The sequence below is a fragment of the Stegostoma tigrinum genome, chromosome 34, assembly GCF_030684315.1.
Source record: "Stegostoma tigrinum isolate sSteTig4 chromosome 34, sSteTig4.hap1, whole genome shotgun sequence".
In the NCBI taxonomy this organism is placed as follows: Eukaryota; Metazoa; Chordata; class Chondrichthyes; order Orectolobiformes; family Stegostomatidae; genus Stegostoma; species Stegostoma tigrinum.
The window spans coordinates 3,854,598-3,882,149 of record NC_081387.1 but is presented as its reverse complement, the minus strand read 5'-3'; the positions used below and the strand labels follow the sequence as shown (position 1 = coordinate 3,882,149).

The 27,552-nt window shown below is 42.5% G+C and overlaps 3 protein-coding genes across 3 annotated transcripts in view; 2 read left to right on the top strand and 1 right to left on the bottom strand.

Annotated features, from left to right (window-relative positions):
• LOC125467699 (zinc finger protein 271-like) overlaps positions 1-27,552 on the top strand; it is a 126,106-nt gene that overhangs the window by 12,985 nt on the left and 85,569 nt on the right. The window lies entirely within an intron of this gene.
• LOC125446384 (zinc finger protein 271-like) lies at positions 192-19,610 on the bottom strand. The gene is made up of 3 exons (XM_048519924.2): positions 19,447-19,610; positions 4,581-4,755; positions 192-2,176 (listed from the first exon to the last, which is right to left on the bottom strand). Exon 3 carries the CDS (start codon positions 1,704-1,706, stop codon positions 603-605), a length of 1,104 nt encoding a protein of 367 aa, XP_048375881.1. The 5' UTR covers positions 1,707-2,176; positions 4,581-4,755; positions 19,447-19,610; the 3' UTR covers positions 192-602.
• Positions 4,759-26,743, top strand: LOC125446371 (zinc finger protein 271-like). The gene is made up of 3 exons (XM_059639655.1): positions 4,759-4,777; positions 7,554-7,605; positions 20,398-26,743. Exon 3 carries the CDS (start codon positions 20,829-20,831, stop codon positions 22,266-22,268), a length of 1,440 nt encoding a protein of 479 aa, XP_059495638.1. The 5' UTR covers positions 4,759-4,777; positions 7,554-7,605; positions 20,398-20,828; the 3' UTR covers positions 22,269-26,743.

Below are 27,552 nucleotides of genomic sequence, written 5' to 3'. Positions count from 1 at the left end.
TAAGTAACATTGAGAAACAGTAGATCCCTTCCAGTTATATAGTCTGCAGTAACATTTAAAGAAGAATTCTAACTGCTACTTCATAGCTGAAAGAACGACTCACCAAGATTTCACATTTTGAATTTTTTATTGTATCAAATGGCAAAACAAAACTACTGTCAATGAAATACCATTTCCATTTATTGGCAAATTATCTTTTAAACTGTAGAAATGTTAACTACCACATACTGCACTCTCCATGGAGCTACAGTACTTATAGCAAACAGTTCCATGCTGTTCCAAAGTGCTGCTTCCTTTTCATTTTCTCAGCTGTATCATCTTTAACCCCAGGAGTACTCTGACTTTGAGGGGTGCATTGGAAATTTCTTCCTCTAAGCAAATCATCCAATCTCTTTTAACTCTGCATGCTGATTGATGGGCTCAGCATTTTTTCTGCTTAAGGCACAATGTGGATCTATTGATGCTTCAGCAGATTAGAGGTTTAGCTGCAAATCCCATCATAGCAATGGGACCTGAAGATGTTCCCTGCACTCTGAATCCTCTTGTTTCCCCGAGTGTCAAATAACCAAGAAAGCTTTATCACAAATCTCATAATGGAAAGGTTACTCCTTTGTGTGGATCCTCTGATGAAGCAGAAGTTTGGATGATCTTGAGAAGGATTTGTTGCACTCGTCACATTTGAATGGTTTCTCTCCTGTGTGAATGTGTTGGTGTGCACGGAGGGTCGTTGAGGTTGACAGTGATTTGTTGCACACCTCACACTTAAATAGTTTCTCTCCAGTGTGAATACGTTGATGTGCATGGAGATTTGATGACTGGGTGAAGGCTCTGTAGCACACCTCACACTTAAATGGTTTCTCCCCTGTGTGAATCCTTTGGTGAGTCAGGAGAGTAGAAGATAAAGTGAAAGCCATCTCACAAACTTCACACTTGAAGGGTTTTTCCCCTGTGTGAAACCGCTGGTGTCTCAGAAGGCTTGAAGATGATATAAAAGCTTTATCACAAAACTCACACTTGAAGGGTTTCTCCCCTGTATGGATCATCTGATGGACCACGAGATTCCCTAACTGGGTGAAGGTTTTGTCACACACTTCACACTTGACCAGTTTCTCCCCGGTGTGAATACGTTTGTGTACATGGAGGGATGATAACTGTGCAAATGATTTATTGCACATCAGGCAGATGAATGGTTTCTCTCCAGTGTGAATGCGATGGTGTTCACGGAGGCACCATGACTTTGAGAAGGATTTATTGCATACATGACATACAAATAGCTTCTCACCCGTGTGAATGCGTTGGTGTTTGTGCAGAGATGATGAGTTTGTGAATGATTTTGTGCACACCTTGCAGGTGAATGGTTTCTCCCCCGTGTGGATACGTTGGTGAATGCGGAGTTGTGAAGAATATGAGAATGATTTGTTGCACACCTCGCATCTGTATGGTTTCTCGCCAGTGTGAATGCGTTGATGTACATGGAGATTTGATGATTGTCTGAATGACTTGCCACACAATTCACACATGAATGGCTTCTCCCCTGTGTGAATGCGCTGGTGAATCACCAAACCTGATGATTGTGTGAAGCCTCTGTTGCAAACTTCACACTTGAAGGGCTTCTCTCCTGCGTGGAGGTGTTGGTGATTCACAAGCATTGATGATTTTGTGAAGGCCCGGTCACATATGTCACACTTGAACAATTTCTTCTCCATTAAGCGCTTCTTGAGTTGACAGTTGTACAACAGATGAACCTTGTATCATTGGGGATCTTATAAACCTATGGAGCCTTACACACACACTATGCACATAAACACCCTCTCACCTGTAGGATTGAGTCAGTGCTTCAGCTTGATGAATGTTTGAAGCTGTCACTCCACTTACAGCTTACTCACACTTCTTCCCAAATTCATTCTGACCAATCACCCATGGCTGAACCTTCAGAAAGGCTGGTTCTGATTGGAGGCTCCACACCACTGACCAGTTTCAGATCTGATGATGTGTCAAAGCTCCCTGACCTGACTGATTTCCAGATGATGGTTTCACTGCCCAGTCTTCTGTTTTCAGCAATATTGCAAAGAAACCAGATGTCTTCCCACAGTTGTGCAGGTGTTCCTTGGGTGATGGTCAAGATCTATCTGCGGTGTCTATCCTTCGTGTCTTCTGGTGTAATGGTGCAATCCTTCTGTAAAACAGTAAAAGGAAACATGATTTCCTCTAATTCCCTCTCTTCCTTTGCTGAAGAAGCTGACTTCTCGGACTGTTCCACAGTCTGCTGTTCTTCCGTATGGGGGATCAGATAGAAATGCCACCAACGCACAAGGGTTTGATTGTTTACTCACCAGTATTAGTTGAAGATGCTTTAATCATGGTGTATCATAGTCACGTGCTAATTTCCAGCCGGGTTGAAAGCAGGTGTTTGTGGAGCCACTTGCTCCATTTCTAACAATACCTGGTTGGAAGTATAGCTCTGATTGAGGAATAAGTATAACTAGTTAGGTTGCCATTGTAGTAAATCTCTTCTGAATCCTCTATGATGCCTTTACACAGAATTGTGCCCAGAATTGGAAACTATAGTTACAGTGGGGTGAACTGTTCTGTATCAGTACAGCAAAACCCCTAAGCTATTGTATTCTATTCTTGTATTAATAGAGACCTTCAAACCTGTGGTTTCGGTACAAGACGCTCAACAAAGATTTTGTCAGACAATGGTTAAATGACTTAGACATTCATATCCTGCAACCACCTGTGTTTCTTTGAACCTAGCCCTTTGTCAAAATAATTTCTTCAATACAATACAATATCCTTTTATTGTCAAGGGTTGTTCCTGGAGATTTTCTTGAGGACTTCTTTTAATTTTTAGAGATCACTTGTTTTTGTTTTCAGAGGTGCCTTTTCCATTTTCACGCACTTCATCATAAAGTATTTATACCTTCCGTTTTTGAGATGATATAAGGGCTATTTGGACTCAAACTGAAGTGGTCCTGAAAAACTGAAGAAGAATTCATCAATATGTTCAATTTTCAGTGATCAGTTAAAGCACAATGAGGAAATCATTGACTTCGCAGACACTACAGTGCTTGTTAGCGACAAGAGTATTTTTTCCAAAATATATGATAGACAGCTATCACCCTAAACAAACCTTCATCAGGCTATTGAGGTCAAAGCTCATACATTTTCACTGCATATCTACAAAGTTGGAAAATTGTAACCAGTAGTTACAATCCTATTTTCTCCATCTCCCTTCTCAATCAGATTTAATATGAATAATTCACACACTATTTATTATATGAACGTGCTCTTCATTTTCCCCACACAGTAGTTCTTGAATTGTGTACAGTTAAGCTAGAGATTTCATGTTCATTTTGAGGAGTTCATTACCGTAGTCATTTCAAGGTTTCCAGCCTTCCTTTTGAGTTGAGAATTAGTTTGTTGACAGGTTTAATACTGTTCTCTCTCCCTTTCGATCTCCAGCTTCCAAAGTAACCACCTTCCTCTCACCACCTTTATCTCACCTCCTATTGCAGTCATTGTCTTTTCCTCAAGACCCCTCCGTTCCCAGCAGAAGGATATACACCGTGAGGCCTGGGCATCCCTGCCCCCGCCCACTCTCCTCTCGAGTGTTGGAGGTTGGGGGTGATGACCTTACTGGAGCTTTACAAAATCATGATGGGTATCGATCTGGCGGTTGGTACAATTACAACATTAAAGATGCACTTAGATGCATGTATGAAAAGCAAGGGTTTGGAGGGATTTGGATCAAATGCTGGCTCTTGGGACTAGGTTAGCTTGGGATGTCTAGTCAGAGTGGATGAATTGAACTGTAGGGTCTATTTCTGTGCTGTATGACTCTATAACTATTTCAGGTATTGACTACACCTGGGGGTGGATCACACTATTCCCCAAAGAGAGACAGAGGGAGAATGCCATAATCACTTTCAATATCATTCTTGTAACAGGTCTGCACTGGGACAGCCTAGGACAGGAACCATGAGAGGCGAATAGTTCAGCACGTTTTGGGAGAGGTGAAAGGACAGGAACATCTTGAGAGAGATGTGAATTAATGGAGGCATCCTGTAGAGAAATAAGACTATGTGAATTTTGCCCCTCAGAAAAGGGAGTTAAAGGCAGCTGAACCTCCACAGCAGGTAACCCATAAGCAGGCTGGAGCTGTCAGTTAATAATTCATAGGCTGTACTCGTACAATGAGACTCATGTCATGCTCTGAGTCATAGAGTCGTTTTGCAAGTCCTGGAACTCCTGCACCTTTTCCCTTGCGTCACATCGACCTGTACCCCTCTGACATCTGTCTTTCCTTCTTGTGTTCCTGTCTCCTATCTCTCTGCCTCTTTGCATCTGCTGAATCCATCACTGCATTCCACCACAGCCTTGGAAGCTGTGGGTCTTCCTCTTCTGATGTTCATAAAACATATCCAAAGATACACATCCCACACAGTTTGAAAGTCTCCAAGGATAAAGAATACTATTCCCACACGAGAAACCTGTCAGACGTTTACCAGGGGAACAGACAGCAGCTACAATAAGTGTCCCATCTGAATAAAACTTGAAAGACAATTTTGAATCCTCACCTGATCTGCTGCTGAAAGTCAACTCCACTTCACCTGTCCGTTTCGCAAGTTTTAGGAAATTCACGTTGGTCCGGAAATATTTGGATTGGCTGTGAGAGACGTCAATCAGAGAGCCCACCCACTCTGCCCATTCCCTCCTCTTCCTCTTCCAGAGCTGGTTCACTTCCTACAGGGACTGAAAACCAAGTGAGGAGATGGTGAGTGAAGGAGCAGCTTTTATACAAATTGTATCCCATAATATCCACACCAGTCTTCAGGCAGTCTGACTGTCCTGTGGGTAATCAGGGGTAGAAATGTCCGTTATGCTATTGATGGTTCATTCTTGAATATGAAGGGTGATGTATAATTATCTGGGAGGTGCCGAGTGTCTGAGGATTCTTACTGAATTCCTATTGCTCAGTTTTGTGTGATGGGAGCTGGTTATTATCCTGTGGATTGAGAATGGTCATTTCTCCCTGTTTCTTGTCTTTTCAATTCCTTCCAAAATCTCCCACCATGCTATCTCCGTAAGCCCACAGAGAGGAAAATGATTTACATTCATACAGACCTTCCTCGAGCGGATGTCCTAAAGCATTTTACAGCCTTTTGAAGTATGGACATTAGTGATGTTGGAAATGAAGCAGCCACTGTCTACCCAGCAAACTCCCACAGCAGCAATCTGAGATAACAAACAGATAAACATCTAAAATTACACCTTTCATGCTCCAATCTGTACAAAGTTTCTACAGGAACTAATCCAATGGCACGCTAGGATTCCAAAGCGTTTTGTTACTAACATGCAAATTTATTAGTAGAATTAAGTAGTCACTGCACCTCATGCACACAAAGCTTTGGGATCTGTCCTTCGTTTGCTCCCCTAATGATGATTAACATGGTGAAGGGTTATTTGGGGAATATATGGTAGTTTTTCTTGAACTTGTTTGACCTGAAGCCATGACACTCATGGAGTCAATATTGAGGAGTTCCCCACCTGTCATTGAGGTTAGATATTCCCAAGGACAGTGACACAGACATCTCGGATGTTTCCAAATTGATAAGATTTGGTGAAACAAACTTACAGTGCCCACTTTGTATTCTGACTGTCTTTCAGTTCATTAGGGAAGATGTGACAATGGACAGAGGAAAGAAAGTAAACATGTCTGTTGTTCATCACTATCCTATGTCCCTGCTGGAATCAGATTGCCTGGAAGTCATCAGGTTCCAACCTACACAGAGGAATAGCTGACAGACACTCACTGTAGAACAGCCTCTGAGGAGTCAGCCCCTTCAACAAAAGAGAATAGAGAGTTGGAGATAATCATATTTCCTGTTCTAAACCAGAAAACACAGAGGACAGACACTGCAGATAGATCCTGACCATCACCAAAGGAACAACTGCACAACTGTCGGAAGACATCCAGTCCCTTCATAGCATTGCTCAATCTAGAGACGGTTGGGCAGTGAAACCATCATCTGGAAATTGATCATGTCATGGGAGCTTTGACTTATTAGATCTGAAACTGGTCAGTGGTCTGGAGCCTTCTATCAAAACAGCCTTTCTGAAAATTTGACCAGGGTGAGGCTGGGAAAAGGTGTGTCTGGATCCAAATTCGGTGAGAATCTCAATCATTCTTTCAGCCTCATGAACCAGTGACTCATTCCCACAATAGAGAGACTATCCAAGTTTGAAGTGTGTAAGGAGGGCTCTACAGGCTGATCAGATTCTCTAAAACACATGTCTATCTGTATAATATATGGACTCCTGCATGGAAGAGAAACATTTCCAATGTGATCTGTACAACAGAGAATTTCTGGTGTTCTTTATTCTTCCTTTTGCATCAGCATACTCACACAGGGTAGAAATTATTTATCTGTGACAAGTTTAAGAAATTGTTCTTGCAGTCAGTAGCCCTACATGTTCACCAATGTATTTATATATGGAGGAAATCATTTACATGTGAGAAGTCACACAGTTATCAAGCTTCTGGGCCTGTCAAATAATCCATACAGAGGGAAACTCTTCAAGTGTATAGTTTTTGATAAAGTATTCACGAAATCTACAAAGCTCCTGGAACGCCAGAGTATTCATGCAGGGGAGAAACTCTTCAGGTGTCAGGTCACAGAGTTAAACAGCACAGAAATGTACCCTTTGGTCCAACCAGACCAAGCTGACCATTATCTCAAACTAAAATAGTCCCACCTGCCTGTGCTTGGCCCATATCCTTCCAAACATTTCTTATTCATGCACTCATCCGAATGCCTTAAACATTGTAACTGTATCTGCATCTACCACTACTTCTGGAAGCTCATTCAACACATGAACCACTCTCAGTGATTTTAAAAAAAAAATGTCCCTTATGTTTTTTTTTAATCTTTCTCCTCTCACCTTAAAAATATGCCCCCTAATCTTAAAATCCCTAATTCTCAGGAAAAGAACCTGCCATTCACCTTTTCTATAGGTGACTTCATAAACCTTTATAAGGTGACTTGTCAACCTCCTAAGCCCAGTGGAAAAAATCCCAGCCCATCCATTTAACTCAAACCTTCCATTCCCCACAACATCCTGGTAAATCTTTTCTGAATTCTCTCCAGCTTAATAATATTCTTCCTATAACAGGGATTTTAAAAGTTTCATTTAATTTAGTTCTGTCATCATCTTTTCTGTCAGATTTATCCATTTTCACTTTTCTGCCATTTCTCATGGTGTGTTTTCTGAGTTCATCAATAACTGCTGTTTAAGAGTCTAGGCAGAAATACTAGGCGGAATCTTCTGAGCTAATGAACAAGGTGGGCAATGGTGAGCAAGCTGGGAGAAGTGCATGAGGAGCCAGTGAAAAGCTTTTCACAAGGTGCCGTTTTCCAACTTAATGTTGAACGATGAGATGGGATTCTCACTAGAGAGTGATGAGAGAGCTATTTACGTACATCAACATCCTCATTATTTTATCGCCTATCCTCATTAATATGCAGTTTCCCATTCCTTCTATCTCCCAGATAGAAACCAGAGGGAGACAATTCCCAACATGAACGCCCATTTCGGTTCCTGGTGAGTCCAGTTCACTTCTTGCTCCTCCAGACCTCCATCCATCACCAGCATCTCGGGGCACATGCCATGGGCAATGTAACAAATCATTCTCAGACTCAACTTGTTTCCTTACACGCTAACACATTCACATAAGGGAGAAATCACTCATCTACCAACTGTGTGGCAAATTATTCTCATGGTCTTCAAACCTCGATCACCAATGCCTTCACAGAGGGGAGAAGACTTTCAAATGTTAGGTGTATAATTAGAACTCAACACAAATGTCAGGCCTGGTGAAACAACAGCACGCTCTCATGGGAGAGTCAAATGCATTCAAATATGATGTGTATAAGGAGGAATGTTGGATCACCGTCGCGTTCACTCAGAGCAAAGCCAAGTGAGGTGTGTGACTGAGCCTTTACACAGCCAGTGACACTCATCAAATGGACACATCTTGAGGAAATCTTTACTGAGGTGTGTGACAAAAACTTCATTCGTGATATCCCAGTTGCCTCATACTGGGGAGAAACCATTGAATGTGAGGTACGCAGCTGTGTTTTCAGACTGTCAGTGATACTGATATGTCCACATAATACAACATGTTTAATGAGGGCTTTGTAATCATTGGTCCTGATGCATCACCAACATATTCCTTGTGGGGCAAAACTGTTAACGTGTGAAATCTGTGACATTGTCTTCACAAACTCATTGAAGCTCCTGTTTCCTTAGAGAATTTCCGTAGGGGAATGACCGAGTGTGAAGTCTTTGACTTTCCTGCAACTCCAGAAGGTTGCAGCAGAGAGGAAAAAAAACTTCCAGCATGATATTTGTGACAAGACTTCCACCCACTATGCAGTTTCCTAATCTACTAATCATTATAAAGTCATCTAAAGTGCGTGACAGGGCTTTTACACAATCAGTGTATCTCTTGGTCTATCAATTCATTCATTCCAGGGAGAAACCCTGTCAGGGTGAGTTCTGTGACAAGGACTTCACGCAATTGTTGGACTCACACAGTAGACAATGCTTCTGGTATAACGTGTCAGGATTGTTTCACCTACTCCTTGCTGATTATACACCAATATCTCCATATAGACCTGGAGTGTCACCTGCTTCTGTTGCATTGAGAACTGACTGTGTTATTTCTCCTCCATTGCTCACACGGAGAAGCTATCTTTTGAAAACACTGCCTGTCTCAAACCTCTCCCACCGTCAGTCCAAACATTTCAAGAATGTGTAACCTCTAACTTGATGACCAAACACCACCAGAAAAAGTCATCAATGTGTGTAGAAGCTCCTGTATAAACTCAGCATCCTGTGAGCGTAGCATCAGATACAAGGCATTCACTGACTCTCACTCTGACCAAGAAGACCCTTGGATACTCAGTAGTTAGAAAGCCTTCCGCTTCTGATCGACCAGCACAGGCATCTGGGGAGGACATGTTCCTGGGGTAGTAATGGAGGTATTTCAATTAGCCTCAGTGTCTCTGGTCTAAGAAAAGGGAGTATCGGCCAGGAATCCTGTTCCTCAGTGAGCCTAGCAAGGAAGTCAGGCAGAATGTGTCTCAGCTGATAGTCCTCATTGTCTCACAACATTCACTGTCTGGCTGTCTACATGCTGAATAACCATTCTAACACAGCACTAGAGGCAAATCGGTGTCCACAGTCTGTCCTCTGGGTCAGTACCTTGAGGATTTGGGGGAGAAAGTGAGAGGACAACAGCCTGCATTTAATGTGCCTTCACATAGTGAAACATCCCAAAGTGTTTCATTGAGACTTAATTGAATAAAATTAACAATGTGACAGCAGGGAGATACTGGGTGGGGTTGAACAAAAATATGGTTAGAGTTCGATGTCTACCTAAGCACCTTTGTCAGAGATAAAGATGCAGACAGAGTTTGGGAGGGAATTCTAAATGCCTTTTCACATCAAAGGAACATCAATCCCAAGCTCTACTACCATAGGCAGGGAAAGGTACAAGAAAAAGGAACCCTTCAAGTGTGAGATTGTGTTCAAGCTTTAATGATGTTTTTGAACCTCCTGAGACATTTAGAAGAATCACTCATTTAGAGGTGTGAGAGACTCGATCTTCACCCCTCTTACCCCTTCTCTGCTTTCTCCCCAGTATTGCCGCCTCACAGTGCCAGGTACGTGGGTTCAATTCCATTCTCGGGTGACTGTGTGGAGTTTGCACATTCTCTCTAATTCTGTGTGAGTTTCATCTGGGTGCTGTGGTTTCCTCCCACAGTCCAAAGATGTGCAGGTTAGGTGGTTTGGCCATGCTAAATTACCCATAATGTTCAGGGATATGTAGATTAGGTGTGTTATGGGGGTATGTGTCTAGGTGGGGATGTTCTGTGGGTCGGTGTGGACTTGTTGGGCTGAAGGGCCTGTTTCCACACTGTAGGGTATCTCTGATTCTATGATTTGTAGATAATGTAACTATTTCTTGAATACCTCCATTTAACCTGCCTCCCCCACACTTTCAGACAGAATAGCCCAGATCCTAACCATGAAATCTTTTTATTCGTGTCTCTCCTATCACATTTGCCAATGAACTTCAACTTGTATCCCATTGTTCTTGATCTTTCCCAAGTGGGATGAGTTTCTTCCTGTTTGCACTGTCCAGAAAACTCATGATTTTGAAAACCCCTGTCAAATATATGGCTAAGCTTTCATTCTCCAATGAGAACGGTCCTCTCTTTTCCAGTGTGAACAGTCCTCTCTTGCAATTAAGTCCCTCATTCCTTGAGCCGTTCCCATGAATCTTCATTCCACCATCAACCTATTGAATCTGTAGAGCCCAGAACTGGATGCAGAGCTCCAGCTGAAGCTGAGTCCATGTTTAGTTTGGGTTTAGTTTTGCTAGCTTGCTTTTGTGATTTGTGCCCCTGTTGATGAACACTGGGGTGCCATTTGCTTTTATTAACCACTCTATCAAACTCTCCTGCCACCTTCACTGATTTTGCACAGTCCCACCAAGGTCCCACTGCTCCATACCTTTTTTAGTATTGCACCTTTATGGTAGTTTGTTTTTCTGTGTTCTTTCTGACAAAATAAATCACTTCACACTTCTATCGAAGTGAAATTCTGATCACAGCCCCTTTTGAAATTCTACAGCATCCTCTTCACAGTTCAGAGCATCTGAGTTTCGTGTAAATATTATATTTAGTGTAAAGTATTTAGTGTAAAAATTATATTTCAGGAAGAGTTTTTGCACCCACCCTGGAGAACCCTGATATAAACCTTTCTTCAGCTTGAGAAATATTCATTAATCACTCCTCATTGTTTCTTGTCACCTGGACCATGTTACATCCGTGAGGCTACTTTCCCTTTGATTCCATGAGTTCTCCCTTTTAGGTTTGGGTTTGGTGAACTTCTGAAATTTGGTGATATGACATATCTAAGACATTTAGAATTCTTCAAGCTACTGTTCCTACCACTGTTAAGATGCACTCTCAAAGCAGTGCAATGCCACCTGAACACTAGAGATCTCCCTTAAGCAACCCCAACTCACTGTATCTGAATTCTGCCCTGTTCCACTGTCTTATCTAGCACTTCAACAAAAAGTGTTTTACCTTACTTTCAGGGCTGAATAATCACAAGCCATACCTGTGTCTGTCCAAATCCTTCCTCCCTTTCCTTCTGTACCCTTTGTCGGTATTCACAATGGCTTCTGACTGATCCCTCTCTTTTTCTGAACATGCTGCCTGAGACCTCTGCTTCATCCCTTTATTCAGATCAGCTCAATTGCTGAGTTCTTTCTCCATCATCTCCAATTGTACAGTGACCCGTCTTAAAAGTCCTCCCTCCATCTCCCTGTGGCTCCTTACGCTCACCAGATATTGTGCTGACATGACACAGACCATTTCAGTTTCCTCATGCCTACTTAGAGGCATAGAGTCCTACAGCACAGAGGCAGACCCTCAGACCCAAACTGGCCCATGCCAACCAAAATGTACTTCCACATTAATCCCATTTCCCTGCACTTGGCCCATATTCTTACAAACCTTTCTATCATGTATTTGTCCAAATGCCATTTAAATGTTGTTAATGTACTTCCGCTGACAGTTCACGCCATATGTGTACCACCCTCTGTTTAAAAAAAGTTCCCCCTCAGGTTCCCATTTATTCCTTCTCCTCTTACTTTAAACTGATGCCCTCTAGTCCTAGATTCCCCAATCCTAGGAAAAAGACTGAGTCCACTCACCCTATCCGTGCCTGTCATGATCTTATACAATTCTATAACATCTCCCTCACAGCCTCCTATGCGCTAAAGAAAATCGTCCTAGCTTTTCCAACCTCTCCCGATAACTCAGTCCCTGGAGTCCCAGCAACATCCTTGTAAATTTTTTCTGCACTGTTTCCAGTTTAATAACATCCTTTCCATAGCAAGATGACCAAACCTGATCACAATACTCCAAGTGTGGCCTCACCAGCATCCTGTACAACTACAACATAACTTCCCAACTTCTTTGCTTAATGCCCTGACCGGTGTCAAAAGCCTTCACTGCCCTGTTTACCCATGACTCCACTTAAAGAGAACCTTGCACCTGAACTCCAAGGTCCCTCTGTTCCACTATGCCCCTTAAGGCCCTACCATTCACCATGAAACTCCTACCTCAGTTTGACTTTGCAAAATGCAACACCTCGCATTATCTATATTAAACTCCATTTGCCACTTCACGGCCCACTTCCCCAGTTGATCAAAATCCTGCTGCAATTTCTGATAACTTTCCTCACTGTGCATGCTACCTCATATTTTAGTGACCGCTGCAAACTTGCTAATCATGTCCTGTACATTCTCATCCAAATCATTATTATAAATAACAAACAGCTAAAGGCCCAGCACCAACCCCTGAAGCACACCACTAGTCACAAACCTCCAGTCCAGCAAGCATCCTTCCACTGTTACCGTCTGCTTCCTACAATCAAGCCAACTCTCCCTGGATTCTATGAGATCTAACCCTCCAGAGCAGCCTACCACGTAGAACCTTATCAAAGGCCTAACTGAAATCCATATAGACTACATATACTGCCATCCCCTCATCAACCTTCCTGGTCAATAAATGTGGAGCTGGAAAAGCGCAGCACTTCAGACAGCATCTGAGGAGAAAGGAAGTCAGTGTCCCAGGCTGAAACAGTTTGTCAGGACATCCTGTTGAAGGGTTTCAGCCCGAAACATTGTCCTGTCTGCTCCTTGGATATTGTCTGACCTGTTGTGCTTTTCCAGCTACATATTTATTGATTCAAGCTTCCAGCACCTGCAGTCCTTACTGTCTCTAACCTTCATGGTCACTTCATCAAAGAACTCTAACAAATTTGTGTAGCGTGATCTCCTATGCACAAAGCCATATTGACTACTCTAACCCTAACCCTAATCAAACCCTGTCTTTCCAAATGCATGTATATCTTATCCCTCAGAATCTTCTCAAGTAACTTACCTATCACAGGTGTTAGGCTTACTGAAGCTGTCCCCATGTGAACTTGCTACATTCCAAGCTCTCAGGTCTGACGCTAATGTTATCATCAAACCCATTGACAAATGCTGTGCAGCTGTTGTTCGGCATTATGACTTCTAACCAGCAGAGTCTGACTGTCAACTCTCCAACAGATCCTCATACCCCCCAGGACCATGGTCCCATTACTGGTATCAAGCTATTGTGTCTAAAACTGTCAATGACTCATGTTGTCGCGAATTGTCTCTCCACCGTCCCCAGTCTCAAACAGCCCATTTCTACCTCCTCCTCAAGACCTGTAAACAAGATCTGTAACTCTTGCTTTCAGTCTGTACCTGTACTATTTTAATTTAGTTTTCCTAGTTTGATTCCATTTTTTTCCTCCCTTGAGCAGTTTCCTCGTATGTAAGTCTGTGACTCTTTTAATGGCCTATGTCACTTCACATAGTTTTCAGTCTCCAACTAACTGCTTTGGATACCTATTCCTGCTTCACCTCCAACCCAACCAGGATAGCCTTGGAGCCCACCAGCCTCTTACTTGAACAGCAGCCCAACTTGACCCCATCCAACACAAGCCTTTTCCAGCTATCTGAGCTTGTTTTTGATCTGCACAACATCTTCAAGTCCACTTATTTTGTCCAGATAAATGGCATTGCTGTGAGTACCTGCACAGGACATAGAATCATACAGTACAAAAGGGGTCCTTTGGAGTGCTGAATCTGTGCTGCCAAAAATATACTATCTACACCAGACCCACTCTGCTGTACTAGGTCTGTAGCCTTGAATGTTATGACATTCAGGTGATCATCCAAGTTCTTAAGAAGGTTGAGGTTTCCTGCCTTGAATATCCTCCCAGGCAGTGGATTTCAAACCCTTACAACTAGTGTGTAAAAGTTTTTTTTTCAAATCTCTTCTTAGCCCCCTGCCTTTCACTTTAAAATTTATGCCCCTTGCTGTTGACCCTTTGCTAGGGGGAGTAGCTGCTTTCCATTCACTCTGCCCATGCCTTTCTTAATCTTACCATATGTGTAGTTGGAAAAGCACAGCAGGTCAGACAGTATCCAAGGAGCAGACAGGACAATGTTTGCGCCTGAAACACTTTAACAGGACATCTTGATGAAAGATTTTAGCTCGAAACTTTGACTTGCTTGCTCCTCAGATGCTGTCTGACCTACTGTGCTCTTTCACAAACGCCCCCTAAACCTTCTCTGATCCAGAAAAAAACAACGCAAGCTTATCCAGCCTGTCTCCATGGCTGAAATGCTTCACCCCAGGCAACATCCTGGTGAATCTCTTCTGTATTCTTCCAGTGCAAACACGTTATTTCTTTTGAGCAGAGACTAAAATCAGCACAACAGTAGTCAAGCTGTGACCCAACCAAAGTTCTGTACAGCTCCGACATAACCTCTCTGCTCCTATAATCTATGCCATAACTGATAAAAGCAAGTGTCCCCTACATGCCTTCTTAACTACCCTATTAATCTGTCCTGCCAATCATTGAGTACCCTCTTGTCTTGTTCCTTCTTCCAAAATACATCACCTTACATTTATCACCTTAACAATAAATGAGGCAAATGATAAATTCGCAATAGCTTTCCTCATTGGTTGCTGTACCTACATTTGAACCTTTTACAATTCACACACTAAAACAGCCAGATCCCACTGCATCTCAGAGTTCTGCAAGCTGTCACTGTTTAGACAATATGCCTTTTCATTCTTCTAGGCCAAAATTGACCATTTCACATTTTTCCCATGTTAATACTCCATATACCAGATCCCTATTCTAATTCAAATTTGCAACCATATCTTCTGTCCCTTCACCCCTCATTTACACAAATTGCAAACAGCAACGTGATATATACTATACATGTGGTTTTGCTAAGAATGCCCACAATGATTTATCACCAGTACGGCCAACTTTTCAGTGATGATGCAGAATACAGTGTGGAAAGAAGGAAAGGGAAAAATTTATTTGTACAGAGCTTTCATAACAATTTCACACTGCAAGATCCCAATGAGATGATAACTGGATAATCTGTTTTAACATATTCATTGAAGGATAAATAGTAGTCAAGACATGAGGAAGACTCCCTATTCTTATTTTTGAAAATGCCAAGTGATCTTTTATATCTACTTGAGAGAAGAAGGTTGAGAGGTGACTTAATTGAAACATATAAAATAATCAGAGGGTTAGATAGGGTGGATAGGGAGAGCCTTTGTCCTAGGATGGTGACGGCGAGCACGAGGGGGCATAGCTTTAAATTGAGGGGTGAAAGATATAGGACAGATGTCAGAGGTAGTTTCTTTACTCAGAGTCGTAAGGGAATGGAACGCTTTGCCTGCAACGGTAGTAGATTCGCCAACTTTAGGTACATTTAAGTCGTCATTGGAGAAGTTATTGGCGGATAGGATCAGGGTAAACCCTAAGGCTTTCTATAGAAATTTAAGGAATAAAAGAATGACGAAAGTAAGATTAGGCCCAATCAAGGACAGTAGTGGTAAGTTGTTTGTGGAGTCAGAGGAGATGGGGAAGCACTAAATGAATATTTTTCGACCGTATTCACTGTAGAAAATGACAATGTTGTCGAGGAGAATACTGAGATACAGGCTACTAGACTAGGTGGGATTGAGGATCACAAGGAAGAGGTATTAGAAATCCTTCAGAGGGTGAAGATAGATAAGTCCCCCGGGCTGGATGGGATTTATCCTAAGATCCTCTGGGAAGCCAGGGAGGAGATTGCCGAGCCTTTGGCATTGATCTTTAACTCGTCATTGTCTACAGGAATAGTGGCAGACGACTGGAGGATAGCAGATGTGGTTCCCCTGTTCAAGAAGGGGAATAGAGACAACCCTGGTAATTATAGACCAGTGAGCCTTACCTCAGTTGTTGGTAAAGTGTTGGAAAAGGTTATAAGAGATAGGATTTATAATCATCTAGAAAAGAATAAATTGATTAGGGATAGTCAGCACGGTTTTGTGAAGGGAAGGTCGTGCCTCACAAACCTTATTGAGTTCTTTGAGAAGGTGACCAAACAGGTGGATGAGAGTAAGCCAAACAGGTAAATGATGGTATATATGGATTTCAGCAAGGCATTTGATAAGGTTCCCCACAATAGGCTATTGTACAAAATGCAGAGGAATGTAATTGTGGGAGATATAGCAGTTTGGATCGGAAACTGGCTTGCTGAAAGAAGACAGAGGGTGGTAGTTGATGGGAAACGTTCATCCTGGAGACCAGTCACTAGTGGTGTACCGCAAGGGTCAGTGTTGGGTCCACTGCTGTTTGTCAGCATTTTATAAATGACCTGGATGAGGGCGTAGAAGGATGGGTTAGTAAATTTGCAGACGACACTCAGGTGGGTGGAGTTGTGGATAGTGGTGAAGGATGCTGTAGGTTGCAGAGAGACATAGATAAGCTGCAGAGCTGGGCTGAGAGGTGGCAAATGGAGTTTAATGCAGACAAGTGTGAGGTGATGCAGTTTGGTATGAGTAACCGGAAGGCAAAGTACAGGGCTAATGGTAAGATTCTTGGTAGTGTAGATGAGCAGAGAGATCTCGGTGTCCATGTACACAGATCCTTGAAAGTTGCCACCCAGGTTGACAGGGCTGTTAAGAAGGCATACAGTGTTTTAGCTTTTATTAATAGAGGGATCGAGTTCCAGAACCAAGAGGTTATGGTGAAGCTGTACAAAACACTGGTGCGGCCACACTTGGAGTATTGTGTACAGTTCTGGTCACCGCTTTATAAGAAGGATGTGGAAGCTTTGGAAAGGGTGCAGAGGAGATTTACTAGGATGTTGCCTGGTATGGAGGGAAGGTCTTATGAGGAAAGGCTGAGGGACTTGAGGCTGTTTTCATTAGACAGAAGAAGGTTGAGAGGTGACTTAATTGAAACATATAAAATAATCGGAGGGTTAGATAGGCTGGATAGGGAGAGCCTTTTTCCTAGGATGGTGATGGCGAGCACGAGGGGGCATAGCTTTAAATTGAGGGGTGAAAGATATAGGACAGATGTCAGAGGTAGTTTCTTTCCTCAGAGAGTAGTAAGGGAAGGGAACGCTTTGCCTGCAACAGTAGTAGATTCGCCAACTTTAGGTACGTTTAAGTCATCATTGGATAAGCATATGGACATGCATGGAATAGTGTAGGTTAGATGGGCTTGAGATCGGTATGACAGGTCGGCACAACGTCGAGGGCCGAAGGGCCTGTACTGAGCTGTAATGTTCTATGTTCTATGTTAAGTTCACTGTTCAGTTTAATTTGAGGAAAGCAATTTCTTAACATTATGGGTCCTATTCCTATGCTGAGTGAAACACTCAGGATCCCATAGAATCTAAGAGATATACAGCACAGACATAGATCCTTCAGTTCAACTCATTCATGCTGACCAGATATCCTAAATTTCATTTGCCAGCATTTGGCTCATATCCTTCCAAACCCTTCCTGTCCATAATACCCATCCAGATGCCTTTAAGTGTTGTAATTGTACTAACTACCACCATCTCCTCTGGCAGTTCATTGCATGCATACACCACCCTCTGCATGAAAAGTTGCCGCTTAAGCCCCTTTTAATTGTTTCCTGTCTCATCTTAAACTTATGCCGTCTAGTTTTGGACTCTCCTACCCTGGGGAAGACACTTTAACTATTCAATCTATCCATGTCTCTCATGATTTTGTAAACTTCTATGAACTCACCCCTCAGCCTCTCACACAGCAAATAAAATAGCTCCAGCCTATTCAGGCTCTCCCTGCAGCTCAAACTCTCCAATCCTGGCAACATCTTTTCTGAACCCTTTCAAGTTTCAGAACAGCTTTCCTACAGCAGGGAGACAATAATTCAATGCAGTATTCCAAAAGTGGCCTCACCAATGTTCTGTACAGCCATGACATGACCTCCCAGCTCCTATACTCAGTGAAGTGACCAATGAAGGCAAGCATACCAAACACCTCTTTCACCTGGGACTCCACTTTCAAGGAACTATGAAGCTGCACTCCATGGTCTCCCTGTTTGGCAAAACTCTCCAAGACCTCGAGCAAAAGGCTTGTGCATAATATATTGTTCAATGTCACTGTGAGCTGGGATGTATTTTTCTGCAGGGGTCTACGGTTTACATTTCTCATATCTCCCATATCCTTAAGAAACGAATGCTTGCATTAATATGTCAACTTTTAAATCCTCACTGTATAAAAATGCATTTTACAGCCAGTGAAATGAAGCATTGTCAAAAACTGGTGTCACGAATCTCAAGTTCTCCACTCGTTCTAACGTCTCTCTAAACCTTCCATCAGTAACTTTCAATCTCTGCTCCCTTGTAATTAACTTTTGTTCAGGGAAATGAAACTGAAAGAATCCCAACAGCTGCCTCTGCTACTTTATTCCTTAAAATGTGAGTTGAATCTAGAAGTAAGGAAAAACCTACAGGGTAGTAGTGATAGAGAATTCCAACATCAGATAAAAACCTAAATCCCACTAGCTCTAATACAGCCACATTTCAGAACAGCCATCAACCGTTCTGCTATTTTTCAGAGAGCCTGAGCAGCGCAGCATGCTCCCACCACAATGTCCTGTGTTTGGAAGACTCTATCCCTGTTTGTCCTGGCTCTTCATCCATATGCACCATCTGATGACATTGTGGTCAGTATTGCAGGAATGTCTGAGTGACTGAGGTGGGTGAGTCTTGAAACTAATCCAAAAGTGACACAGATTAGTGAGTGTTAGCCAATATTGTTCCTGGTTCTCTTTGTTTAGCTGTTGTCCCTCACTCCTTTGAATTTGCTGTTTTTACCTCTCCTTAAATTACCAAAACCTGATCCCTGAGTTCTTGCAAATGATGACATCTTCAACACCATTTTTGTCTTCACAGACCTTCAATGTCACGTTACCTCCAAATTGTGGAAAGGGTCATGTGCCAGGTGGGAGGTGAGAGGCAGAGTGAAATGTCTTGCAGAGTTTGTCACCAGGCAAGGTCAAAAGGATGGAGAAGTCAGCTTTGGATTGGGGGGGTCATTCCCATAGTCAGTCACCGAGTGACAGTCTGTCACCACGTACAAATGTGCCCTGAGCACATATGCCCCAAGAGCATTCCCCCACACACCCCTCCTTTAACCCTCCTTTCTGTGCCCATTTTTCCCATGTTACTCCTACCAGCACTCACTCTTTGTACACAGTGATCCTAGCACTCCACATGGTTACTGCCTTTGATGTTGTGGTCATCCTTCTGATCTGCAATCAGACATGTCCACTGTTACACCTCCCACTGATGTTGTTAGTTTGAAAGCCTCTGAGGACGAAGAATGCCATTCCCACACTAGAAAACTCTGTCAAACACTTACCAGGGGAACTGAGACAACAGCTTGAGAGCCTGAGTGGTTTTATTCATATTGGACAAATTTAAATCTTCACCTGATCTGCTCAAAGTCACCTCCTTTTCACCGGTCAGTTTCCCAAGCTTCCGGCAACTCATGTTGCTGCAGAAATATTTGGATCGACTATGAGACATGTCAATCAGAGAGCCCACCCACTCTGCCCATTCTCTCCTCTTCCACTTCCAGAGCTGGTTCACTTCATATAGGGACTGAAAACCAAGTGAGGAGATGGTGAGTGAAGGAGCAGCTTTTATACAAATTGTATCCCATAATATCCACACCAGTCTTCAGGCAGTCTGAGTATCCTGTGGGTAATCAGGGGTGGAAATATCCCTTATGCTATGTGAGAAGATCCAGCTGAGAGAGCTGTTTACTCGGTGCTTTGTGCTGAAATGTTTGACTGGAGCTGTGTGTTGTATATTGAGTGTGTTTATTGGAAGCATTTCCCTTCTGATTTCCAGGCTGTGTTTTGTTGATAGCTTATTCCTGAATATGACAAAGCGAGGTGTAGCTATCTGGAAGGTGAAGGAGTTTTACTTATTTCCTATTGTTCTGTGTTGGAAGCTGGTCAATATCTTGTGGCCTATTAACTTGTTTGTATCCTCATCACTCCTATGGAACTAGTGCAGCTCAACCACTTAGAAGGGCAAGAGAATTCTACTTACAGAACGTCACTCCCTGTGAACGATCTTGAACTCACACGTAGTTCCGACTTAGTGTCTTGGTAGTTCCTTTCTATAGCTGGCATAAAACCTCTGAAATTTGCTTTCTGAAGTCTGTGTGGACTGATCTACACCCTGTCCATCCTATGGAGTACAATGATACAAAAAAGGAGGTCACCTTTTGAAGGGCCAATGAAACATCGAAAACAAGTGCTGGACTGGGCAATGACACCCATATACTGTGAAAAAAGTGCCAGGTGTTAGCCTGTTCAGCAAAGGACAAGACAGAGTTGGAGGTAATCATGTTTCCTTTTCCTGTTTTACAGAAGAATTACACCCAGAGAATTCAGGGAAGATAGTCACTGCAAACAAATCCCAGCCACCATTCAAGGAACAGTTGCACAACTTGGAAGACATCTAGTCCCTTCACAGTTCAACACAGAAGGTTGGGCAGTGAAACCATCATCTGGAAATTGTTCGGGTCAGGGGAATTTTGACAGATCATCAGATCTGAAACTGGTCAGTGGTGTGCAGCCTTTCATCGAAACCAAACTTTATGAAGGTTTGGCTGTGGGTGATCGGTCTGTGTGAAGGTGGGAAGAAGTGTGAGTGGTCACCAAATGTTATGGGAGCTTCAATCATTCATGAAGTACTGACCCATTCCTACAGGCTCCGTTGAAGTGTGAGAAGGCACCACAGAAGGCTTATGTGCAGAAGGTGCATCTGTCCTAAAAGCTGTTAACACAAAATAAGCTTCATGGAAGAGAAACCATTCAAATGTACGGTCTGTGACCAAGCTTTCACAAAGTCAACAACACTCGTGAATCACCAACGCATTCACACTGGAGAACATCCATTTAAATGTAAAGTATGTGAGAAATCATTCTTATGGCCATCAACTCTCCGAGCTCACAAATCAATCCACACAGGTGAGAAACCATTTACTTGTGAGGTGTGTGGCAGATCATTCTTGTACTCATCAACACTTCATAGACACCAACACATTCATACAGGGGAGAAACCTTTTATCTGCAAGATCTGCAACAAATCATTCTTACAGTCATGGGCTCTCCTTGAACACGGGCGCACTCACACAGGGGAGAAACCCTTCACATGCAAGGTGTGCATCAAATCATTCTCTGTTTCATCAGCCCTCCGTATTCACCAACGCATCCACACAGGAGAGAAACCATTCAAATGTGATGTGTGTGACAGATCATTCTCTGATTCCTCAACCCTTCGGAAACACCGACGCATTCACACAGGAGAGAAACCATTCATGTGTGATACATGTGACAAATCATTCACATATTCATCAACCCTCCAAACGCACCAACGTATACATACAGGAGAAAGACCATTTATGTGTGAAGTATGTGGGAAATCATTCTCTGATTCATCCACCCGTCGCAAACATCGCCACGTTCACACAGGAGAGAAACCATTCACATGTGAAGTGTGTTTCAAAGCATTCTCTGATGTATCGGCTGTCCGCAAACACCGACTCATTCACACAGGAGAGAAATCATTCACATGCAAGGTCTGTGACAAATCCTTCCTAAGGTCATCGATCCTTCTGCTCCATCAGAGGATTCACACTGGACAGAAACCATTCACGTGCAAGATGTGTGACAAATCATTCTTGTACTCATCAACCTTTCATAGACACCAACGAATTCATTCAGGGGAGAAACCCTTTACTTGCAAGACTTGCAACAAATCATTCTTGCAGTCATGGGCTCTCCTCGAACACCAACGCATTCATACATGTGAGAAACCATTCACGTGTGAGGTGTGTATGAAATCATTCTCTGATTCATCAAACCTCCGAACACACCAACGTATTCACACAGGAGAGAAACCATTCACATGCAAGGTGTGTGACAAATCATTCTCTGATTCTTCAACCCTTCGGAAACATAGACGCATTCATACAGGCGAGAAGCCATTCACCTGTGAGATATGTAACAAATTGTTCACATATTCATCAAGCCTCCGCATACATCAACGTATTCACACTGGGGAGAAACCATTCACGTGCAAGAAGTGTGACAAATCATTCTCTGATTCATCGGCCCTCTGCAAACACCAACGCATTCACACGGGAGAGAAACCATTCACGTGTAAAGTTTGCAACAAATCCTTCTCAAGGTCTTCAACCCTGCTGTTGCATCAAGGGATTCATGTGGGGCAGTAACTCTTCAGGTATGAGGTGTGTGGGAAACCTTTATCAAGATCATTGAATGTCTACACTGACTAACAGATTCATATGGAAGAAACCATTCAATCATAGAATGGGCCAAATATCATTCTTTGCATCATGGAGCCTCTGTGCACACGAGACAACCCATTCATTTGTGAGATGTGTCAGAGACTATCTCCTTATCATCAGAACTCTGCAACTACCAACATAGTCATACCAGAAAGAACCTGGTCAAGCACTTCTCAAGTCATTCTCAAGTTTGTCACCTCTCCACAGACATCCACATCAGGGACAAACCATTCATATGTGTTGTGCATCAAAAACATTCTTGTTATCATGGTATCTCCACACACTTCAATGCATACACAGGCAAGAATATGTTGAGGTGAGTGCAAAATTGTACTGCCAGCCTTTTGATTCTCCCAATCTATCAAAGGATCTCCACAGCTAAGAAACAATTTACGCCTGATGTTTATGATGAAGTTTTTTTGGCACTTTAAATTCTTGTTATCACTAAATAATTCATACAAGGGAATAAATCTTTGAATTAAGATGAGACTTTCACCCACTGACCAAACCTGCTAAACCATCAGTGGAGGCACATTGGAGGAAATAATGTTTTGTGTTGCACGTGATGAAGTTTTTCATGCAGTTTTTCTTATGCTCCTTTAACATATTTGCACAGCAGAGAAACCCAGTTGGTATCAGCCTTCACACAGTTGGTAGACCTGCCAGAACAGCAGAGAACTCACCCAGCCAGGTTCTTGCACGTTTGTTGTTGAGTGTATTTACCTGTACACAGTCTCACAGTGCAGGGTGTTCAGTGGGACTGGGACACAGAACAAGAAGCAGCTCTCACTCCCATCAAACACCTAGTGATGACATCACCAGTGTTGAGGGATTATGATGTCAGCAATGGAGCCACCCTGCAGTGTGATGTCAGTGACACAGGACTTGGAGTAATCCCCATGCAGTGAGGGCAACCCGTTGGGTTTGTATCCAGAGTGTTAACACATACTGAGTAACAATGTGCACAGATTGAGAAAGAGAGTCTGATGTTGTCTTTGCTTATCAACGTTTCAACCATATGTGTTTCAGGCCACAAAGTCCTCAACATTGACTCATTGGAGTTTCAGGACTTCAACTCAAACAAATTCAAGGAAAATTACAACTGTCCTCCCAGTTGATGAACGAATACTTCACCATGTTCATTGTCACCAGGGAAGTTGACTAAGTATATATCCCAAAACCAGGTGTCAATAAGATGCAGTGAGCCATAAGCAGCAGTATGATTGTACTCCACCACACACTGTCAGCCCAGCATAGCCCTTGTTCAATGACCACCAACATATACTCCTGAATCAGGGTCCTGGTCACTGTGCTATCTGGGTATAACGACAACTTGTATTTCTATAGTGGCTTTAGCAATGTAAAAGCTCCTGGGTGCATTGTGAGGCAAAATGTGATGCAAGCCACGAAAGGTAATACAACCAAATACTTGGAAGTATAGTGAAGACATGGAAAGATTGGGAGAAGGTTAGTGGAGAAAATTACAGAGGTTATGATAAATGCATATCAAAAATAATTCTTTGGCTTTAAAGTGCTTGCGGGTGTCTGGTTATCGAGACAGGCACGATAGAAAAGGAAAGTCGGTGTTTTCCTTATGAAAAGGTAACTGAGGCAGAGTGGTGGGAAGCCGTGGAGGGACTTGAAAGGTTAGGCATAATCCAGAACCCAACATATGCAGGAAGACGTGATCATTCTCAGTCCACAGGATAATAATCAGGTCCCAACGCGCATGCGAATCTCAACACCTGGAAATCAGTAAGAATCCTCAGACACTGTGCACCTCCCACATAATTACACCTCACCTCTTCATATTTAGGAATGAGCCATCAACAAAACTGTGGAAATCAGAAGGGAAATACTTCCAAAAATAAACACACTCAATATCCAACACACAGCTCCAGTTGAACAGTTCAGCACAAAGCAGCGAGCAAACCGCTCTCTCAGCTGGATCTTCTCACACAGCATAAGGGACATTTCCACCCCTGATTACCCACAGGACAGTCAGACTGCCTGAAGATTGGTGTGGATATTATGGGATACAATTTGTATAAAAGCTGCTCCTTCACCCACCATCTCCTCACTTAGTTTTCAGTCCCTATAGGAAGTCAACCAGCTCTGGAAGAGGAAGAGGAGAGAATGGGCAGAGTGGGTGGGCTCTGTGATTGACGTCTCTCACAGCCAATCCAAATATTTCTGCAGCAACATTAGTTTTCTGAAGCTTGTGAAACTGACCCATGAAATGGAGGTGACTTTGAGCAGCAGATCAGGTGGAGATTTAAACTTTTCATTGTCCCATTTGAATAAAACCTTACCTTGGTAAAACCTGCGATAATCCATTCACAAGTTCATCAAACCTCTGCACAACAATAGATCAACACGGGAGAAGAACTATTCTGATATGGAATGTGTGATAAATCATTCTCACAGTCATCAACCCTCTTCGTACACCAACACATTCACAAAGGGGACAAGCTACTCACATGTGAGGCGTGTAACAAATCATTCTCGTCATCATCAGAACTCCATGTACAACAATTCATTCACACAGGGTGGGAACAGTTCATATGTAAGCATGTGATAAATCATTCTCATTATCAAACCTCAAATCTCACGAATGCATTCACAGAGGAAAGAAGTTGTTTAATTGTGAAGTGGGTGACAAATCATTTTCAAATCCATGAATACTCCTGCACCACATAAGACCATAAGATATAGGAGTGGAAGTAAGGCCATTCAGCCCATCAAGTCCACTCCGCCATTTAAATCATGGCTGATGGGCATTTCAACTCCACTTCCCTGCGCACTCACCGTAGCCCTTGATTCCTTCTGAGATCAAGAATTTGTCGATCTCTGCCTTGAAAGCATCCAACGTCCCGGCCTCCACTGCACTCCGTGGCAATGAATTCCACAAGCCCACCACTCTCTGGCTGAAGAAATGTCGTCTCATTTCAGTTTTAAATTTACCCCCTCTAATTTTAAGGCCGTGCCCATGGGTCCTAGTCTCCCCGCCTAACGGAAACAACTTCCTAGCGTCCACCCCTTCTAAACCATAGGATTCGCACTGATGCATTATGGCAGATCAGTCTCACATCCTCTGTATTCATCAACACATTCACAGAGGAGAAATTTTGTTTTAAGCCTGACGCGTGTGACAAATCATTCCTCATTTTATCATGATTCCTGCTGCATTAGAGGATTCAGATAGGAGAAAACATTCATGCATGATGCATGCATCAAGCCAAGTACTTTCTTTCTTGTTCAGGGATTGCAATGTAATACAACTCTGTTAACTGTGCAATGAACTTGTATTTTGGTGGCACCTTATACAGTTGCCAGATGTCTCTCATCTCTTGACTGACCATGTACTTTAGAAGTGCAGTTATTGTTGAGGTGAACGTGCACATAATCAGCTTCCAAAATATCACTGCAACAATGACCAGACCATCCATTTGCCTATGATGAAAAATTGCAAGGTTTGCATCCTATTTAGCTGGAAGTACTGAGTCAATGATCCATCTCAACCTCTTACTGACAATTCCAACTTCACAGATGTCAATCTTCATTCAGTCCTGAAGTAATGAGCAGTTTCAACCGAGGTAAATAACGCCACTAGTGCTTGATGCCACCTAATCAGATCTGATAGATAACCCAGTTGCGTTCTAATCTTTACACCTTGAACTTGAGAAGCAGAGAGATCTACCAGGAACGAAGTGAGTAAAGGTAATTTCTGAACACGAGGTAGTAAAAGATGAATATGAAGGAGTTGCTATTGTATATTGAATATTACAAAGGCATTGTCATGAATGGAGGGTCAAAGGACAGAGAACTGGGAATTAGAATCCACTGTCCAACTCACCTGTTTGTGGGGGGAGGGGGGGCCGTGGAAGATTGTCTTACAGGAATGGAAATGATTGGTACATGGATCCAGTGTATTGGATTTATTTATTTATTGGTGGTTTTGATGAAAACAAGCTCTGTCCTATGTCACTAAGTTTTGAGAGCTAGACTAAAGCACAGGATTTTAAAGAAACTTCTATCTGTAGTATCTGAGAGATTTCTCCTGATGTGAGTGCATGTGTGTTAGTAAAGTGAGCCAGCTCCCAGGAGTGGATATGGTGTAGAATCGAACCCTCTTTAGTTGGGATGTGAATTATAGATATCCTCTTCAGGTGACAGGTGCTTGACTAATACCATGGGGAATGTTTATACTGTCCTGTCTGGTGAGGCAGTGGGGGTGAGTCTCTACAGAACTGAGTTCCCTCAGTTCATTGTACCTCGGTGTAATAATGGTGTTATGTGTTCATGTGACACTTTTTCAAGATTCATTTTGTGATGTAGGAAAAATCTTAAATCATTTTCAGATGATTTGTTAATTTGGTCGATTGAAAGTTTGATGTAAGCTAAATGTTGCTGTGTTGTTTGTCAACTGTTTTGTCAATCTTATGTATTGATTTATAATTCACAATAACTTCACTTTTGAGCTAAACTGAAAGAACCTGATTTGTCAGCTTTGTGTGCTTCTATTCACCTAAAACACTCAGGATTCTGCAGTAAGAGTCCTGTACACAATATATTGGTCAATGTCACTGCAAGCTGGGATACTTTCTCCATCAATAGGTTCAAAATTTATAGTACACAGGAAGCATAAAATTTCCCTGAGGAGAAAAAGACTTGTATTTGTATGTCACTTTCACAAATTTCTGACATTGGACAGTACAGCAAATGAAATTATTTTTGTGATACAGAAAACGTGGTAATTTATGCACAACAAGCTCCCACAAACAGCAATGTAATAACACCCAGATGATTTGTTTCTGTGCCATTGATGGTCGGATCCATATTGGCCAGGACATCAGAGATAACTCACCTGATCTTCTACAGTGTTGTATCATGAGATCTTTTATATTCACCCAAGAGGCCAGACTTTCAACCAATACTGCTATTGGACCATTCTGCTTTTTGTTTGGATTCAGTTTTGTTTTCCTTTAGTCTTTCATAGTTTGTGATGCCATTGACAAGATCAGCACTTATTTGTCAAACCCTACTTGCTCTTTAACTGAGTGGCTTGTTAGGCCATTTTAGTGAAGAGTCAACCACTTTACTGTGGGTCTGGAGTCACATGTCCTCCAGATGAAGAAAGCAGAAAAGAGGAGTTGAGCACTTTCACATTATCCATGATCTGATTGAAATGCTCGTTGCTATGCCCAAT

Bases quoted from the DNA above. Each gene is read 5' to 3' on its own strand.
- LOC125446371 (XM_059639655.1), top strand. From the start codon at position 20,829: ATGGAAGAGAAACCATTCAAATGTACGGTCTGTGACCAAGCTTTCACA.
- LOC125446384 (XM_048519924.2), bottom strand. From the start codon at position 1,706: ATGGAGAAGAAATTGTTCAAGTGTGACATATGTGACCGGGCCTTCACA.